Source organism: Lactuca saligna, chromosome 1 (assembly GCF_052625555.1).
Source record: "Lactuca saligna cultivar CGN05327 chromosome 1, ASM5262555v1, whole genome shotgun sequence".
Lineage (NCBI taxonomy): Eukaryota > Viridiplantae > Streptophyta > Magnoliopsida > Asterales > Asteraceae > Lactuca > Lactuca saligna.
The window spans coordinates 22,279,906-22,297,264 of NC_136417.1; the positions used below are offsets into that span (position 1 = coordinate 22,279,906).

Here is a 17,359-nt window from a genome sequence, read left to right on the forward strand (position 1 = left end):
TATAAAGGGAAGAGCTCAGGATGACTGCATTATACACACCATGATGTTTCAGCTTGGGATGTTTCAGCTTGGCATGGGTTGACTTTTTGTTAAACTGAGAATTTTGGAGTGCAGACTGAGAGAGTACTCTTTATTGTTGTTAGGTGCTATGTAGGATCAGTTGGGTGAGAGATGTGGTGTTTAGCTACTACTTGAAAGGCGATTCCTCTCACTATAATTACCTGTGTGGTAGTATATGTTGACCAACTAGGCCTTATCTGTTGATTGTTGTTGTATGTAAATTGGGTTGCTAATAACTCCTAGACTGTTGTAAGTCAATGGGACCGCTGGTAGTCCCTAGGGTTAATGATAACCTGTGAGGTGTGCTGTTAATCAACATGGCATGTTGTGATCCTACAGGGACCACTGATAGTCCCTAGGGTTACTGAAAACCCACAACGGTTATATTGTGTGTTGTATGTAATATTCGGTATTGCTGATAGCTCCAGGTATATTGTTATATCGTGTGCTATATGATATATTTGGGGAACTCACTAAGCTTTATGGTTATAGTTGTGGATTAAACTTTTTGCAGGTACTTGTCAGATTGCGAAGACGTGATTGTACACACACATCAGCAACTTTATGATTTAAAATTTTGCACTGTCTTCATTAAAACTCTAATTTTTTGAATAATGGTCCATGAAAAAATGATTCATTTGGAATGTTGCTTTATTGAAAACAGATGTTATATTATTTTAAAAATGAAAATTTTAGCTTGGGCTGTTGAGACGTTACACTTGTACTATTGAATGAAGATGGTGGCAGGTTGTGTCGTGGTGTTTAATGGCGATGGTAGTGGGTAATAATTTGATCATCAAATTCATCATCACCATCCTTTGAGTATATTCCTTTACGATCAACATTCTTGTTTGTGGTTAGACTATTAGAACCGGTTCTCCTTTTTTCTTGCTTTTGTGTGTGTGTGTGTGTCTACCCCCTTTGTGCATTTATAACTCTGAGAACCAAGAAATAAAAACACATATTTTCTCATTGTATTCCCTTCAAGTTTAATCCCAAGTTTGTGATGGTTTGTGATGCCTTGGGTATTTCTATCTTCAATGGTTTGTGTGTTTGTATTTTGATGGAAGAAAAAAGAAGTTGTAGCCTTGGAATCCAAGAAAAATGATGATGAACAAGGGATTTTTTGTGTTTCTCTTCTTTTGTGTCTATAGTGTGGTAATGGAGAGAGAAAGAGAGAGATATAGAAGGGGGAAAGTTATTTATCATAAAAAAAAACAAAATATTCATTAAGGGTATATTAGTAATTTCATATCGGTTTAACTAGACATTTTAAATAAATTTAGTCAATAGGACAAGTTTTGGGACAAATTTAAAACTAAAATAACCATTATATGTAAGGCTTGCTCTGTAGGGATCATCGATGTGAAAAAAGTTTCATAAGCACCACTTTATGGACCAACGAAAAATCTAAAGGACCATTAGTAATATTATCTAAAAATAAACACATTATTCATATAGAATCCTTTGTTATTCATATTAGACTAAGCTGCAAATTTGGTCCCAGTAGTTTTTAAAAAAATTAAGGATAGGATCCAAAAAAATTTCAACTTGCACCACTAGTCTAAAATCATAAATTTTTGATGACTTTAGTCCCACTCAAACCTATTTTATGTGTATTTGGTCCAAACCCTACTTAAAATTACTAATATACCCCAAAAATGATTTTTATTTTCATCTTTCATTTATTTCCTTATTTTATTAATATTAAAACAAAGTTAAAATCCAGTTACACCCCCATCCTTAACCGTACGCCCATGCATTTTTTCTTTCTCTACTTTCCAATGGGTATACCTCTGTGTTCATCTTCTCCGATTTCCAGCTAGACAGACACCCAATTCCTAGTAAGGCACACACCTAAGAAACTCGCATATCCAAGAAGAAGATGATGATGATGAAAATAAAGAAAAGTAATTGCGAGATGGGAAATGAACAAAAGAAGCATGAGGGTCAAGAAGAAGACGATGAACAGTAGGCTAATCCCAACAGCTCTAGGTTTTCCCCATTCAGTATATCTTTCTCCCAACTAATATTGATTTATGTATGATTAGGATGAATCGATTGAGAAAGATGAGTATCATTTTTTTCATCGTGATTGTAAAAAAAACTTAGAGATTTGATTATTGATTTGTGATTTTCGATTGGTGGGCTTTTGTTTTCAATTTTTGTAACACCTATTTTCCAGAATAGATCTGTTAAGGGTTTAAAAGTATCAAAGGTAAGGCTTTTGGCAAAAACCGTGTGTCACGACGTGATGAATAGAGCATCATAATGTGACATGCCAATTGTATGAACACGTATCTGGGATGGCTTTCATGACATGACGAAAGGAAGGTCAAGACGTGACCTTAGCTACAGCCCAATCCCATGATCTTTTAGGGTTTCTTCCATATTTAAGCCCTAAACTCAAGTTTTAAGGAATCCTCTTCAGTCTCCACCCTTTCAACGAAACACTACCACCCATTGTTGAGTTCTTGAGATTTTTATGGTGTTTTGGTGCCTTGAAGGAGAAGAGATCATCCTTGGTGCATAGATCCAACTCGCAAGCCTCATCATCAACTTCTAGTACTTATTTTGGAGCTTTATAAGTATTCAAGCTCCAAGATTTATGATTCTATGTTGCTAGATCAAGACTTTATGTATTATTCTCCATGTTTAGACTAGTTGGAGTGTTGGGATTCCATGAAGGTGGCAAATTTATGGATCCTTAGAGTCGTTTTGTGGTTAGATGTTTTAAATTTGAAGTTTGGTAGAGTTTTGAACTCATGCTAGAGGTTTTGACCTCTTTTTCATCATTTGTGACCTAGCTTGAGCTAAAGAGTTACATAGGGCATGCATGCCTATAAAGGAATGATTTTTATGAATCTTTGGGTGTAAGGAAGCCTTTAGGGGAGATAATTGTGTGGCTTAATGGATTAAGGGATTAATCCATTAAGTTTTCGAGAGTTAGTTCCCACAATGTGATGATATGTCTGTCACGCCGTGACAATTGAGGACCTCGCGACTATTTTGTCTAGATATTCCCATGACGTACCTAAGAGTCTTCCACGACATGGTGAGGATTGACCATTGATCATTGAATATTTAACCAGTTTGACATTGTGTAAACCATGAAGGAATTGAGGTATCGATTATGGTTCCATCTTGGTTTGGTGTTTATTGGTTCGTAAGAGTGATGAGTGCAGTAAGTGAGCGTGTTGCTGTGTTTCCTTGGGTCTTCAATTCTAGTGAGTTTTCTCATTATATTATCTATGCCATAATAGGATGCATGCTATACTATTTGAGTCTTAGTATCTAATGGTTGTTATGAGTATTTACCGAGTTGATGATAACTCTAGGGCTGTTGATAGTCCCAAGGTTATTGATAACCTATAGTTGTTTATATTTACATTGGGTAGTGGTACATTGATTTGAGTGTTAGGAGGTTATTGATCATATAGTTGAATGCCTTGGGGGTTGTATGTAGTCATGCAGGATAGCCTGAGAACTCTTGATCTAGGCTTTCCTGCCTGTTCCTTGTTTGGTTGTGGCTCTAGAGTGGGATCATATATTCGATTGTTTATCTCACCTCTGATTAAATATAATTATGCATTCCATAGTGTTCTACTACTGGTGATGTAGAGTACGGTGTGAGGCTCAACATCTGGTAGTGAGTGGTTAGTCTAGTAGACTAGTGTAGGTGTTGCTTGTGTTTATGTTATTATTTACATATTATTGTTATGTGTTACTGAGCCACTGGTAACTCCAAGGCAAGTTGTAAGCCCATTGGGACTACTGATAGTCTCCAAGATTACTGATAACCCACATGATGTCTTGTTAGCTCATTAGGACTACTGATAATCACCAGGTTTCTGATAACCCACATGGCATGTTGTTAGCCCATCGAGACAGCTGATAGTCCCCAAGGTTGCTAATAACCCATAGTTCTTTATTATGCTATGTTGTATGTGATATTTGGGGGGGGGGGGGGGGGGGGCTCACTAAGCTTTGGCTTATAGTTGTGGATTAAATGTTTTTCATGTACCTTTGGTGATCATGGAAAGGTGAAGGCGTGTTGTACACACACATCAGCATTAATGAAGATTTCACATTATTTATATTACTCTGATTTTCAAACAACTGTATTTTGGAACAAATGGGTTTTTATAACTTGAACTCTATGTAAAGAATGATTTTACCTTATTTAAAAATGAAAATTTTCTCATGAAAATAGGATGTTACAATTTTGCTGATAGATTTTCATCGGTATGCGATTGTTCAAGTTTTAAGTGAAGAAATAACTAAATAAACATCTTTTATTGTATTTGCCCCCAGGTTGTTCGGTGGAATGCTTTTGTGGAAATATATATTTTGCTTCTAATGAACGATAGTGGTGTCTATAAAAAATATATAGTTTTCTTATAATGAATGATTATCGTCGTGTTATAATGATATGTCTCTTTGATGAACATATATGGTGGTCGTCTCCACCGTCAAGCAGATCTATAAATAATGGTGGTGATGATATACCTCTCTGGCAAGAAAATTCTTAGCCCCAAAGGCGATGATGGCTCTAGAAAGTTGTAATGGATTTCATCTTCTGCTCTGGCGAGATATTGGATTTCGTCTCCAGTGAGAAGGTGGCGACTCCTCAACTGTTTTGCTCCAACGTTAGTTTGCCAACAAAAAATAGAATAATGATGAACAAGAGAGAGAGAGAGAGAGAGAGAGAGAGAGAGAGAGAGAGAGAGAAAGAGGGGAAAGGGAGGGGATGTTTTTCTAATTTTTAATGAAATAATAATAATAATAATAATAATAATAATAATAATTTTAAAAAAAATGAAATACAAATAAAAAGGGTTTACAAAAGTCATTTCAACTGTTAAGGGACCAAATCCAAGAAAAATTTATGATTTTGGATCAACGGTGCAAGTTGAAAATATTTTGGACTTTATTCACAGTTTTTCGCAAACCACATGGATCAAATTTACAGTTTACTTGTAACACCCATTTTTCAGGTATTTTCATTTTTAGCTTAAAGTATCAAATTCTTGCAAAATGGGTCCTTATGTTGGGCGTACATAACAGGGCTTAAAACATTAAAAATGGTGTGATACTTTATACCCTAAGCAGGGCATACTAACCCTACGTAGAGCGTACTCATGCAGAACCCAAACCCTAATTTTTAGGCTTGAGACTCTATTTAAACACCTTAAGTCCCTTGATGCCTCTACATGCTCAGCCTCCACTCTTCCCAAACAATATTTTGAAACCCAAATCCTTGGTTAGCTTGTGTGAACCTCTTTTGTATGTTCTTAGTGCATAGTGAAGTAGAAGTCTATCATTGAGGATTGGCGTGACTAAAGCTTGAAGATTCATAGCTTTCATATCTTTTGTAAACTTTTGGAGGTATAAATTTCCACATTTATGGTTCTATGGCTTGGATCTAGGATAGTTTAGAGTTTTGCATGCTTTTAGTCCCATGATTTTGGTTTCATGAGTAAAAGCTACTCCGGAGCTTAAGGTTTCCATTGTATGTTGTTTCTGAGAATCATATGTCATAAAAATAATGTATTTGTGGCTATCTTTCACCCATATAAGGGTTTGAAGTCATTAAAGGGTGATTTGGATATAACGCTTGAATCTATGCTCTAATAATCCATGCAAAAAGCTTAAAGATGACGACTTTATTACTTAACACCTCCCTTAGATTAAGATATGTGAGTTGGATGTTTAGTCTTTAGGTATTAAGGACTTAACAGTGGATTTTGGCAACATTAGGGTTACACAGGGCATAACCCTAGAGTATGCAGCATGTAACGTGGCCCTGCCCAATTTCCTGTGGGAACTCGATACGCATGACGTAATGAAGGAGTACGGATGGCGTATTCCCAGAAGTGGAAATAGGTCATTTTAGGGCCTTAGGCCATGTTTGGTTGGGATTAGCTTTGAAAGGGTAAAATGGTCTTTTACCCTAAAGAGATAAAGTGTGTCTTGGACCCTTGTTTATGATTATTACCCTAATTATTAATTAGGATTGTTTTTGATACGTATAGTGTGTGGAGGTTCTTGGATTGACGACTCGGGTATAAGATTTATTTGTTATCGATTGAGGTGAGTCTCCTCATAGTAATTGCGGGTCGAAGGCACCAATGTCGGCCCATTGGATTATGTTTATAGTATGCTAACTGTCTTTGTGACTCTTGCATGTATTTGTATGTATCTTTGGGTGGGTCCCACTATATGTGTTGGGTGGGGCCCATTACATGTTATAGGTTTGTTATCGGGCGGGGCTTGATGTATGTATGGTATGTGGTATTTAGGGAACTCATTATGCTTTGTGCTTATAGTTTATGTTTATGGTTTGAGGTACCTCTGGTTCAAAAGGGAAGGGTCTGACATGATCGCACAACATCCACTGGTGATTCTTTATAGTATGATTCGTACTCTGATAACTATTTTTACGTTGTAACACTTTGATTGGTTTAAATGAATGATTGAGGGTTTGGTTGGCTTAAAAACAAAAACTTTTATTTAATATTTTTGGGACGTCACATTACTCTTCATATTATATATCATAAATAGTCTACTTTTAATTTTCATTCATAATTGTCACTATCATTCTGGAATATCTAAAGCTTACCTATAAACACCAATTCATCGATATATCTAAAAGGTAAAAAAATCTCCATAATTAAAAAAAACTCTTTTATCAACTTTTACATGAGGGTGTTGGAGTCTAGTTTAGGTGGGGTGAATCCCAACCGAAAACTAAATTGATTGTAAAGATATTAAATGACTCATATTGTAGATCTTCAAACATGGGTGCCTTTGAGGGTGTTCGAGGTGGGCTACCATACATGGATTCTATTGTGGAATGAGTCCGGTTTTATATATGATTCAGTTTACCAATAATCGACCATCCGGTAATCCAAAATCAATAGCTCATGGTTTGTTCCAATTAAAAGATCTCGCACTAAAATTAAAAACTTCAACAATTCACGTTTTAAAAATTAGGGTTAATATTAAAAATTGCATTTGGGTTATCTAAGATAAGCTAATATAGATTTACAACAAACAAAAGCTCATATTTTATTCCATTTCCAAATTTCCAAGTTTATGATAACAGCAAAGTTTAAGCGATGCTTCTTGTTTCTTGGTTTTCCGATTCCACTGGACTCTACCTATTTGTCTGATTGCACTCTTGCTCCCATTTTGATTGTTGAATGAAATTAAACAAGCATTTCGTTATTCTTGGTGTTTGAATCTGATGGTCTCTTGTTTTTATACATTGATTGATATCGTCGATAACGAACGTAACACATGAACAAATATATTCTGAATGACTGAATTTCCGACTTCATATTAGTGCATTACAAAATTTGATTTTTGTTTTGAGTGATTTGACCAATTTCCCTAATTGCTAATTCCCTCTAGCTTCTCTAATTATGTTCCTATTTCGTGGCATCTACTTAGTTGGTGAGAATTATTTTTATGACTTTCACATTGTTACTAATGTTATATCATTTATATATCTTAGAAATTATGCCTTCTAAGCGTCTATCTGTGAAAAAAGTAAAAACAAAAGAAAAGAGATGAATAATTAAGAGGGAATCAAAGTGGATATTTTGATAGTTTATAAAAAAAAACTTCTAAGTTTCTTCTCAGAATCAAAACATTGGTGATGGTAGATATTGAGAAATATATATTGTAGAGTATTGATTATGAAGAATTCATTCCAAAATTACAAGGAGAGCTATGCGATATATATATATATATATATATATATATATATATATATATATATATATATATATATATATATATATATATATATATATATATATATATATATATATATATATATATATATATATATATATACTAGGTTAGAGATCCATGGAAATCAATTCTTTATAAGATTATTTTAAAATTTTAAAAATTCAATACTAAAATATATTGAATTATGATTGTCAATATAAAATGATATTGTACAATAAATAAATGAGACTTTAAAACTATTGCATTCAAATAGCACAAATTTGAAGTATAATGTTGGAAAAAGTTTTTATTTTGTAAGTTGAATGATGTATGAAAATATTTAATAAGATAAATCTTGATACTAAATAATGAAGACTAAGGAAGGGTTTTTCACTGCTTTCTCTCATATGGCAGCATATTCCACTGTTTTACTTTCTATACTACTTTTTAGTTTTATTAGATCGAAATTTCATTCTACTTTCATCTTGTGGATTGAGTGTCACGTTCTTATTAGTTTTCTATTGGCATAATTAGTTTAGAAACCTAAACGTACGTTTAGGGTTTTAGCATGTTCTGTAACATTAATGGTTAGAGGAAGCTCATACAAATTAAGGTTTCTGAGAGTTGAATTTAAGTTTAATGAAAAAAAAAAAAAAAAACAGATTTTAACTTTGGGGTTTGGTGTTCTGTGCAGTTTGACCATCTAGTATTTATATTCCTACATCCTGCAATTCTTTACTCCTATCGAGTTGATTATAAACGAATAAAAGCTAGCCAATATTCGTAATGTTTCCATTATCATGTATTTTTAAGTACAACATATAAGTAAATAGGCGTTTTCACATTGTTCTTCAATACAAAATTCTTATTTCTAAGAGCTCGAAACTTACATACCTTACCCAAATGCACAAAAATCAATCGGGAAGGGTGTTAAAAAGATATATAGAATTCTGTATATAATCAATATCTATTCATCAAACCTCCTAGACGATGTTCGATTGAGTATATTTCTGAGGCTATTCTTGCTCTCTTTCTTTCTCTTACTAGATTGACCTTGAGTTTGACCTTTACTTGATTCACCAAACTCGTTTTCCAGTAATAGCCCGCTCTCGAGCCGCCTTGACACCGCCACAATCTCGTAAGAATCCCACAGTGATTGCGTGAAATCCCAACTTGTTGAGATACTGTTACTGGTATTGCTACTGTTGCTCCATGACAATGGTTTTTCAAGCTTAAAGCGGGTGGGTTTGATCTTGAAACTCAGGCGACGGGTATCGAATTCGTTGGTGGAGGAGGGTGGTGAGGTGGTGGTGGTGTGGCCGAGCCATGCCTGTGCCACAGCCTTGATGATTTCGAGTTCATGTTGTTCAATGTTTTCTTTCATGGTGTTTTGGAGGAGGTCATGTGTATGGGGGGGGCCATGGTTAGGACTTAGGACAAATGTATTCCTATCTTTTACAGACAAAATGAGAGCCTCACATGCCACGATTGAATTGAACAAGTAGATAAATGGGAACAAGTTAATGTGACATCACATGGGTTATCCAATCTTACTTCTCACATATTTAAAGTTCAGTTTTGTTAGGTTCTTTTTTTCTTTTTTCTTTTTTGTCGTCTTAATTATAAAGAACATCAAGAGAGTTTATCAAACTGTGCGATTGTGTTTATTTATATTAAAATTTGATTTAACAAATGACAAAAATTATATCGGTTTGTTTTATTTTATAGTTATTATGATGTAAATATGCAAAAGACGTTTTTAATGTGATTTTTTAGTGTATAAACGTAATGAAATGTATGGTTTTACGAAAAAACAATGTTACTCTTTTTCTGAATTCACAATTTATACAATAGTGATCGGATTAAATCAATAAATTATAAACTCTAGTGAATATAAAGAGCAAGGGGTCTATATTTTAAATTGTCTATTGTTCTGAAAAAAATGGATAATACAACAAACTAGGTAATCAAACAGACCCAAAAAGACTAGAAATTCCTTTGTTTTTGCGAATATGAGGTGGACACTTGAAAAGCAAATCTTTAGCCTCCAATTCTCTACCTTCATCAACAAAACCTTGAAACACATTCAGATAAGACGAAACTGAGGGACTTTCTTTATAACTCAATGCCTTCAGAAACTCCAAAGCATCATCAATCGTCCCAAATTTGGAAACAAACCCCACAAATGGCTCTGAAACTGGCGGATACTCATGTTTCTTCATCAGCCTTAGGAGCTTCAAGGCCTCCTCAAATTTCCTCTCCAACAACAGTTTTTTGATCAAATTCTTGTAAGTCGCCTGCCATGGTTTCACCCCACCTGTCTCAGTCATTTCAACGAGCACCTGGTGTGCGTCTATGACCTTGTTTTGACTCAAGAACCCGTTTACTAAAACATCCAAAAGATCCGCATCAGCCTCGCAGCCTTTCTCGATCATGTTGGCGAAAATGATCAGAGCTTTGTCGACTTCGTTGGCTGAACAGTGTCCTTTGATTAGAATCGTCCATGTCTTGATGTCAGGAGTGCAACCATTTGCTTGCATTTCATCGAGCACCTTGGCTGCATCTTCTAGTCTTCGAGCTTTACATAGACCAAAGATCAATTGGCTGTAGGTTATGTTATCGGGTTCGTATCCTGCATCTTTCATGGCTGTCATCATCTTCTCGGCTTCTTCAAATTGACCTACACTTGTTAATGATCTATGAATACCATCATAAACGCTTTTTGAAAGAGAATTTCCTGTGGCTTCAAATTTATTTACTACCCGAAAAACAAGATCCAAATTTGGTGAAATGTTGCCTGCAATGGTTCTTAGAAGAACACTACAATGTTGAATTGAGGGCTTGTAAGGAGTATCCATCATATGCTCGTAAAGCTCTACTGCTTCTTTTAACATCTTACGTTTTTGAAAGAATCTTGAGATTTTAAGATAAGTATCAAGATCCATTTCATGGCCTGCGTTCTTCATTTCCTTAAAGATGTTCCAAAATTCTTTTATTGAATCTTCTTGACAAAGAACACGTAAAACCCCGTTATAAGTGATGGTATTGTGTTCATAATTGAAAGTCTCACTAACCCATCTGAAAAACTTGATTGCTTTCAAAGGATACTTTCGTAGATTCTTTAATACTCTAAGAACGAAATTATCTGATACATTGAAGTCGAATTTGATCCCTGCTAATCTCTTCTCAACCCCATTTCCCCAATCTGAATCAAGCACAACACCAACGATTCCCTTAATAGCGTCATTCATGACATTATCATTCGCCATTGAGTTATAAATTTTTGTCAAATTTGTAGCCTCATTGATCATATTCGAGTTCTTAAAATCCTGAAGAATCATTAAATACGCTTGATCATCAATGAAGAAACCTTCTTCTTTCATCTTTTGGGCAGTAATCCAAAACTGCTTTATCGATTCTTTATTCCCATAAACCCGAAGCATTATGCTATAAATGGAAGAACTGGGTTGAAACCCTTGTTTTCCAACGATCCAATTAAAGAAATCCGAAGCCTTCTGGGGCTCTTTCGAGAGTTTCTTTAGAACATACATGACGGTTTCATGGGTGAAATCGAATTTTGACTTCGATAGCTCTTGTTCTAACTCATCAGACCACTTTTCAGATAAAATAATATTGAGCGTTTGTTCTGGCTTCGAAGAAAAGAAGAGTTTTGCATGGAAATTGAGAAATGGGGAAACGTAATTAGGGACATGTAAATCAAGAAACCGAGTTCGAACCTTATTATTAGGGTGGGTTCTGGCGAGCTGAGTCGAGTAGAGCGAGTTGGCTAGCCTGATTGTACTGAGTAATCTCTTTGTTTGATTCATCGTTGCTTTCCTATCAAAGCTGTGAGTGTCGTATTTGCAGGTAGAAGATGAACAATGGGGGCAAAGGGTTAACAAGGGTTTTGAGATGACCGACGGAAAATGGGTCAAGTCGGCTCGGGTATAGGCACCATAAACTACTAGATAGTATATTTCCTTTAGCAAATTTGGATTTGATAGAAATTTTGATTTGGGGATAATTATAAAAATAACTAGATGATTGTTAAGAATATAAATGAGAAAAATAACTAGATGATTGTTAAGAATCTAAATAAAAGATATTGATTAAATTAATCACAAATGAAAATAAATTTAATAAAAAATAATGTCTTTTTTAAATAAATTGACAAAATAGTCAACATGTCCGAAGCATAGAGGACTTAAGTCCGACCCAGCCTATTCCAAAAGGGTTTCCTACTTAGTTGAGTATACATTGAAACAATTCTATAATTAACATCTAAACATAAGATATTTCAAACAATTCTATAATTAATATTTAGATATAACATATTTCAAACATCACCAGAGAGCCCGAAATTCCCATTATATACACGTGTCGAGCTCCAAAAACAAAAACTAGTAGGTATATTCCTTCCTTATCCAGCTTATGACTATTCACTTTAACATATGCATGAGTTGTTTTAATAATCCTAACACGGTTTTTGTGGTATTTTCTGATAATATTACAAGTGATGTAGATTATGCTACCAACATTGATGCAGTTTTAAATTCTTAATGTAGGATTTTGATGAACTGTTTCAATTTTGTTATTCGTGTCATAGATGACGTGTGTAAGAAGTTAGCAAACTGAAGCTAAGATTTGATTTCGTGTATGTAAGAACTTTCTTGAAAATCAAATTATTACTTTTTAAATTCAAGACCAACAAAATTATGAATTTGGTTTATGGTTTGAGTTATGATCTGGTAAAGTCCAAACCAAACGAAACTATATTGGCAAATTTAATTTATTAAATAATCAATTAACTGAATAATTTATAGTTTTATAGTTTAAGATCTTTCTTATCACCTTCACTTCTATTTTATGGCACCATCTCCCGTCCGTCCCTGAAACTTTGGATTTTATGTTTCAATGTTGAATGTTATGTTTGGAACTTTTTATTTGATGTTTGTAACTTTGTATATTATGTTTGGTTTGGAACATTATATTTGATGTTTGAAACTTTGTAATTTTATAATTGAAACTTTGGGCTTTATAATTAACATTTAAAATTGGTTTCCAAGGTTTTCAAACTAAAAAGTAATTCAATATTTATTTTAGTTTGACCTAAAATTCGGTTTGGTTTGGTTTTTCAAACTGATCCGACACGACGGATACGGTACCCGATGTCTCTTTACAATCAGTGTGGCTTTACTCATAACGCCAAATATTTTTTGGTCTACACAACAAACTCATAGTAAGCCATTAACCTCCCAAATCATGAATTTTCTTCATTATATCAAGAAACATCTTGTAAGTAAATTTTATTAATGGTGTGATGTTTATTTCTCAGAAAATAGTGCGAATCTTACAACATAAAAATGAGAATCTTTAAACATATGCATCAGGGTTTTTAAGGAGATAGCCTTCCACAACCTTGTAAAGCCCTAAAACCTTTTCTTTGCCTGCATTTAGTTCTTCTTCCTTAAGCTCAAAATCACCATGGGTGTAAATAGTTGTGGTCATTCTCGCAATGGTTCCATTATCAGGTGAACCTTCAAACTTAATATCATAAGACACCTTCTCAACCTTGTCTGATATACCCATACCTTCAATCAAACTATACTTGTATGTGAATGTCTTCTCATTCACTTCATCTATCTCATGCTTCACAAAACCTACATACAAGAATTTAATTAGACACATATATTTGCTCTTATTAATAGATATTGAATTAAATATAAGTTTACCTCCTGCAAAGTTAATCTGCTTAATGCTTCCAGCCCCACCGTCACCTTTGATAAATTCAACGCTTTTGATTGCATCCGGCAAGAGTTTTGGCATCAAAATGTGTGAGTCGAGGATTGAGGCCTTGAAAATTCTTGATGGAGGGATTGTGGAAATATGTTCATCGGTATATGTCAAGACACCCATGTTTTTTTGAGGCTAAAAGATTGTTAAAAATATTAAATTGGTCGATTTGTGCGTTTTGTGTTATGGATATTGAAGGTTGATGTGGGTTGTATTTATACTTTATATGTGCATTGTACTTGATGCAATTGTAGTTGTACATTAACATTGGCAAGATCAACATGCTGTTACTTGTCCACATTTGAAATGGGCTTTAGCTGCAATATTACACCATAGGAATCAAACAAAATTAAGTATATAAGTCTCACAATTTTAGTGTTTGATGTTATTAATCTTTCTATACATCCAATTTATTGGCTTTGATCTTTTGTATTGTGTGTATGGTGTGGTGATGTATCTAAAATCAAACTTAAGGGATGTAATAAACGTAAACAAAAATATAATCTTAAAACTTCAAAAGGATAATTTAAAAATAAGAATTAAACAAAAAATCCAAGACATATTGTGATCAAAATGTGCTTAAGTGGACGTTATATTGCCTTTATTTATTTATTTATTTATTTATTTATTTATTATTATTATTATTATTATTATATCATGTGTCATGTGATAATGTTCAAATGAAACCAAATTCCTAAATCTACTGGCAAACTCTTATTTACAAAAATATTAAAAACTAAATGTGTTAATTAACATTTATTATGGTTACATAGATAAACCTAATATTTTAAATAAAGTATGATTCATCATAATAATTTGAAATTTCAAAAAAGTGAATATCTGAATATTAACTTATCCTTAGAAATGACCTTTTCAAAATATTTTAGTCTAAGTTTATTTATCATCACAATATTTGGTAATATTGATTATGGCTTATAAGTATGTTGGATTTTTTTCTAATGCTATAGAAATCAAAGTATTAGTAAGTATATGCTAATTCAAATATTATATTTTCGAGTTTGTCTAATGCATATATATATATATATATATATATATATATATATATATATATATATATATATATATATATATATATATATATATATATATTCAGGTTGATTTGAAACAATGTTAATCAGGATCGGCTCAATATGTAGGTGAGTTGGACAATGGCCCAGAGCAGCAAAAATCTAAGGCCATAAATTTAGCCTAGTTAACCCAGAAAAATTAGCCCAACACCGTTATGAAGTCTAGTTTCTGTACGTGAGAAGGGTAGATGGGCGCTAAACAACTCAAAGACTATAGTGACTACCAATCGTGTCTTGAAAAACGAAACATCAATCGATGCCTAGACCACGCATGTCGATCGGAGAACTCAACACCCAGACATATACACATCGATTTGGAATGCCATCATTGCCTTTCTTAATTGTCGATTTCTTATATAAGACCATATAGTATCCTCTCAACGAGAGCATTCGTGGTGCATGTGGCCACGAGAAATATTCGTGCACACTACCCCGACAAATCATGGTCGGGCGTGGTTGTTGTCCTTCGTGTTCCCCACGACGAGTTTAAACACAAAAGGTGATTGGTGATTGCTTTCTCCACCGTTAAACAACCATTTGGCCATTTTTTCAAACTCAATTCAATACACATAAATAAACGTTCTATTTTCACCAAAACTTACACCTTCATTCTAACATTCATTCTCTAAAACCACAAAACACAAGCACATGGATTCCACTAAACACATGAAATTCTTAAAAACTTTTGACTCGGATGACGACGTAGAATTCGTCGAGACATTCTTCAACGTTGTGCAACACATTCACGACGAAAAAGTTCAAATGCTGCTCGTACAAGGGCGGTCGTCAATCGTGATCGTCAAGCCACACACGATTTATTGGTTTGTGATTACTTTGCCGATAAGTGTCTTTATAATGACGACTCATTCAAACGTCGTTTCCGTCTAAATAAGGCTATATTTTTTACATATTAGTAATACTTTAGAATCTCGTTATGATTTTTTCAAACAAAAATAGGACGCTAGAAGAAGAATGGTTTTTAGTAGTATATAAAAATGTGGCTGCTCTTAGGTATTTGGGATACGGTATAGCATTTGATGCATCTGACGAATACTTGAAAGTAGGGGTGTAAGTGAGCCGAGCTACTCGGGATCGACTCGTTAAAAGCTCGACTCGAGATCGAATTAAACGAGCTCGAGCCGAGCTCGAGCCTAAATATGAGGCTCGTTTATTAAATGAGCTCGAGCCGAGCTTCAATTAATGGGCTCGCGAGCCTAAACGAGCTTAAACGAGCCTCTATATATATATATATATATACACACACACACACATATATATATATATATACACACACACACACACATAGAGGCTCGTTTAGGCTCGATTAGGCTCGCGAGCCCAATAAATTGTTCATGAGCCGAGCTCGAGCTTCATTTTAAGGCTCGAATCGAGCTCGAGCTTCCTCAAATTAAACGAGCCGAGCTCGAGCTTTGTCAGGCTCGGGCTCGGCTCGGCTCGTTTACACGCCTACTTGAAAGTATCCGAGAGGACCGCAGTTGAATGTGTAGATTGGTTGTTTGCATGTATGTATGAGGTTTTTCACGAACGATATTTGTGCAAACCTACTAAACGTGATATTGAGAGATTATATTCAGCTCATGAAGAGAGGCATGGATTTCCGGGTATGCTTGGCAGTCTAGATTGTACGCATGTGGCTTGGGAAAAATGTCCAAATGCATGGCGTAGTCAGTTCACTCGAGGAGATATAGGTAAACCAACTATCATCCTAGAAGCTGTTGCATCTCAAGATTTGTGGATATGGCATGCATTTTTCAGAGTAGCAGGATCTAACAACGACATTAATGTTCTTGGCCAGTCTCCTATTTTCAACAATATTTGGACCGGCAAAGCACCTGATATGACGTTCATGGTGAATGGATATGCGTACAAATACGGTTACTACCTTGGTGATGGGATATACCCAAATTATTCTACATTGATGAAGGCATACTCGGTTCCTCGAAGTGAAAATGCAAAGTTGTTTACAAAAAAACATGAATCGGCGAGAAAGGATACCGAGAGGGCATTTGGAGTCCTTAAGCAGACATGACATGTAGTGAAATATGTTACACGACTCTTGTACACTCCAAATCTAGTACACATTTGTGATGGGTTTTACATAAAAGAACATTCTTATGTGCACATGCAAAAGCCCTAAAGCTTGGATTTAGGTTTCTCTATTGTACCTGCAATTCATTCAAGACTTGAATACCCTAATCTAGCATACTACAAAACTAGAGATCTATATAAATAACCAATTAGAAATATTACCTCTTGATTGTAGTATGAAACTTGAATCTTCAAAGCTTACGAGAACCTAGCACCTCAAATGTGATGCCTATAATGGCTTACAAACACCAATGAAAGAGGATGATGTTAGTAGAGAGGATGAGAGGCTAGAAATCGGCTTCAAGCTTCCAAGGGATCAAGTGGCCGATTTTGCTAGCCGTAGGGGTCCTTATATACTTGTGCTGCTAAGGTTTCAGTCAAAACCCTAATTGGATAGCTTAAGCCTTAAGCAATCCAAAGAACCTTCAAGAGTAAGGCCCCCTTGGATGAGATCAAAATGGACTCTACCCTAAATTCGTCCATGCCTATATCCTTATGGATTCACAACCCAAAACCAATTATCTTATAATTGCAATTCCAGTCCCGTTTAATTAATTAATCTCTTTTAG

The 17,359-nt window shown here is 34.6% G+C and overlaps 4 protein-coding genes across 4 annotated transcripts; 1 reads left to right on the forward strand and 3 right to left on the reverse strand.

Annotated features, from left to right (window-relative positions):
• Positions 1 to 8,767: 8,767 nt before the first annotated feature.
• LOC145003457 (uncharacterized) lies at positions 8,768 to 9,184 on the reverse strand. Its single transcript, XM_078962590.1, has one exon. The coding sequence runs from the start codon at positions 9,182 to 9,184 to the stop codon at positions 8,768 to 8,770; it is 417 nt and encodes a 138-aa protein (XP_078818716.1).
• Positions 9,185 to 9,657: 473 nt separating this feature from the next.
• BIR6 (Pentatricopeptide repeat (PPR) superfamily protein) lies at positions 9,658 to 11,741 on the reverse strand. The gene has a single exon (XM_078977033.1). The coding sequence runs from the start codon at positions 11,625 to 11,627 to the stop codon at positions 9,768 to 9,770; it is 1,860 nt and encodes a 619-aa protein (XP_078833159.1). The 5' UTR covers positions 11,628 to 11,741; the 3' UTR covers positions 9,658 to 9,767.
• Positions 11,742 to 13,173: 1,432 nt separating this feature from the next.
• Positions 13,174 to 13,716, reverse strand: LOC145048655 (major allergen Pru ar 1-like). The gene is made up of 2 exons (XM_078997225.1): positions 13,533 to 13,716; positions 13,174 to 13,460 (listed from the first exon to the last, which is right to left on the reverse strand). Exons 1-2 carry the CDS (start codon positions 13,714 to 13,716, stop codon positions 13,174 to 13,176), a joined length of 471 nt encoding a protein of 156 aa, XP_078853351.1.
• Positions 13,717 to 16,206: 2,490 nt separating this feature from the next.
• On the forward strand, positions 16,207 to 16,731 carry LOC145003466 (uncharacterized). Its single transcript, XM_078962601.1, has one exon. The coding sequence runs from the start codon at positions 16,207 to 16,209 to the stop codon at positions 16,729 to 16,731; it is 525 nt and encodes a 174-aa protein (XP_078818727.1).
• The last annotated feature ends 628 nt before the right edge of the window (positions 16,732 to 17,359 follow it).

Bases quoted from the DNA above. Each gene is read 5' to 3' on its own strand.
- LOC145003457 (XM_078962590.1), bottom strand. From the start codon at position 9,184: ATGAAAGAAAACATTGAACAACATGAACTCGAAATCATCAAGGCTGTG.
- BIR6 (XM_078977033.1), bottom strand. From the start codon at position 11,627: ATGAATCAAACAAAGAGATTACTCAGTACAATCAGGCTAGCCAACTCG.
- LOC145048655 (XM_078997225.1), bottom strand. From the start codon at position 13,716: ATGGGTGTCTTGACATATACCGATGAACATATTTCCACAATCCCTCCA. The intron at 13,461-13,532 runs GTAAACTTATAT...TCTTGTATGTAG, and splicing joins GCAGATTAACTTTGCAGGAG to GTTTTGTGAAGCATGAGATA.
- LOC145003466 (XM_078962601.1), top strand. From the start codon at position 16,207: ATGTATGAGGTTTTTCACGAACGATATTTGTGCAAACCTACTAAACGT.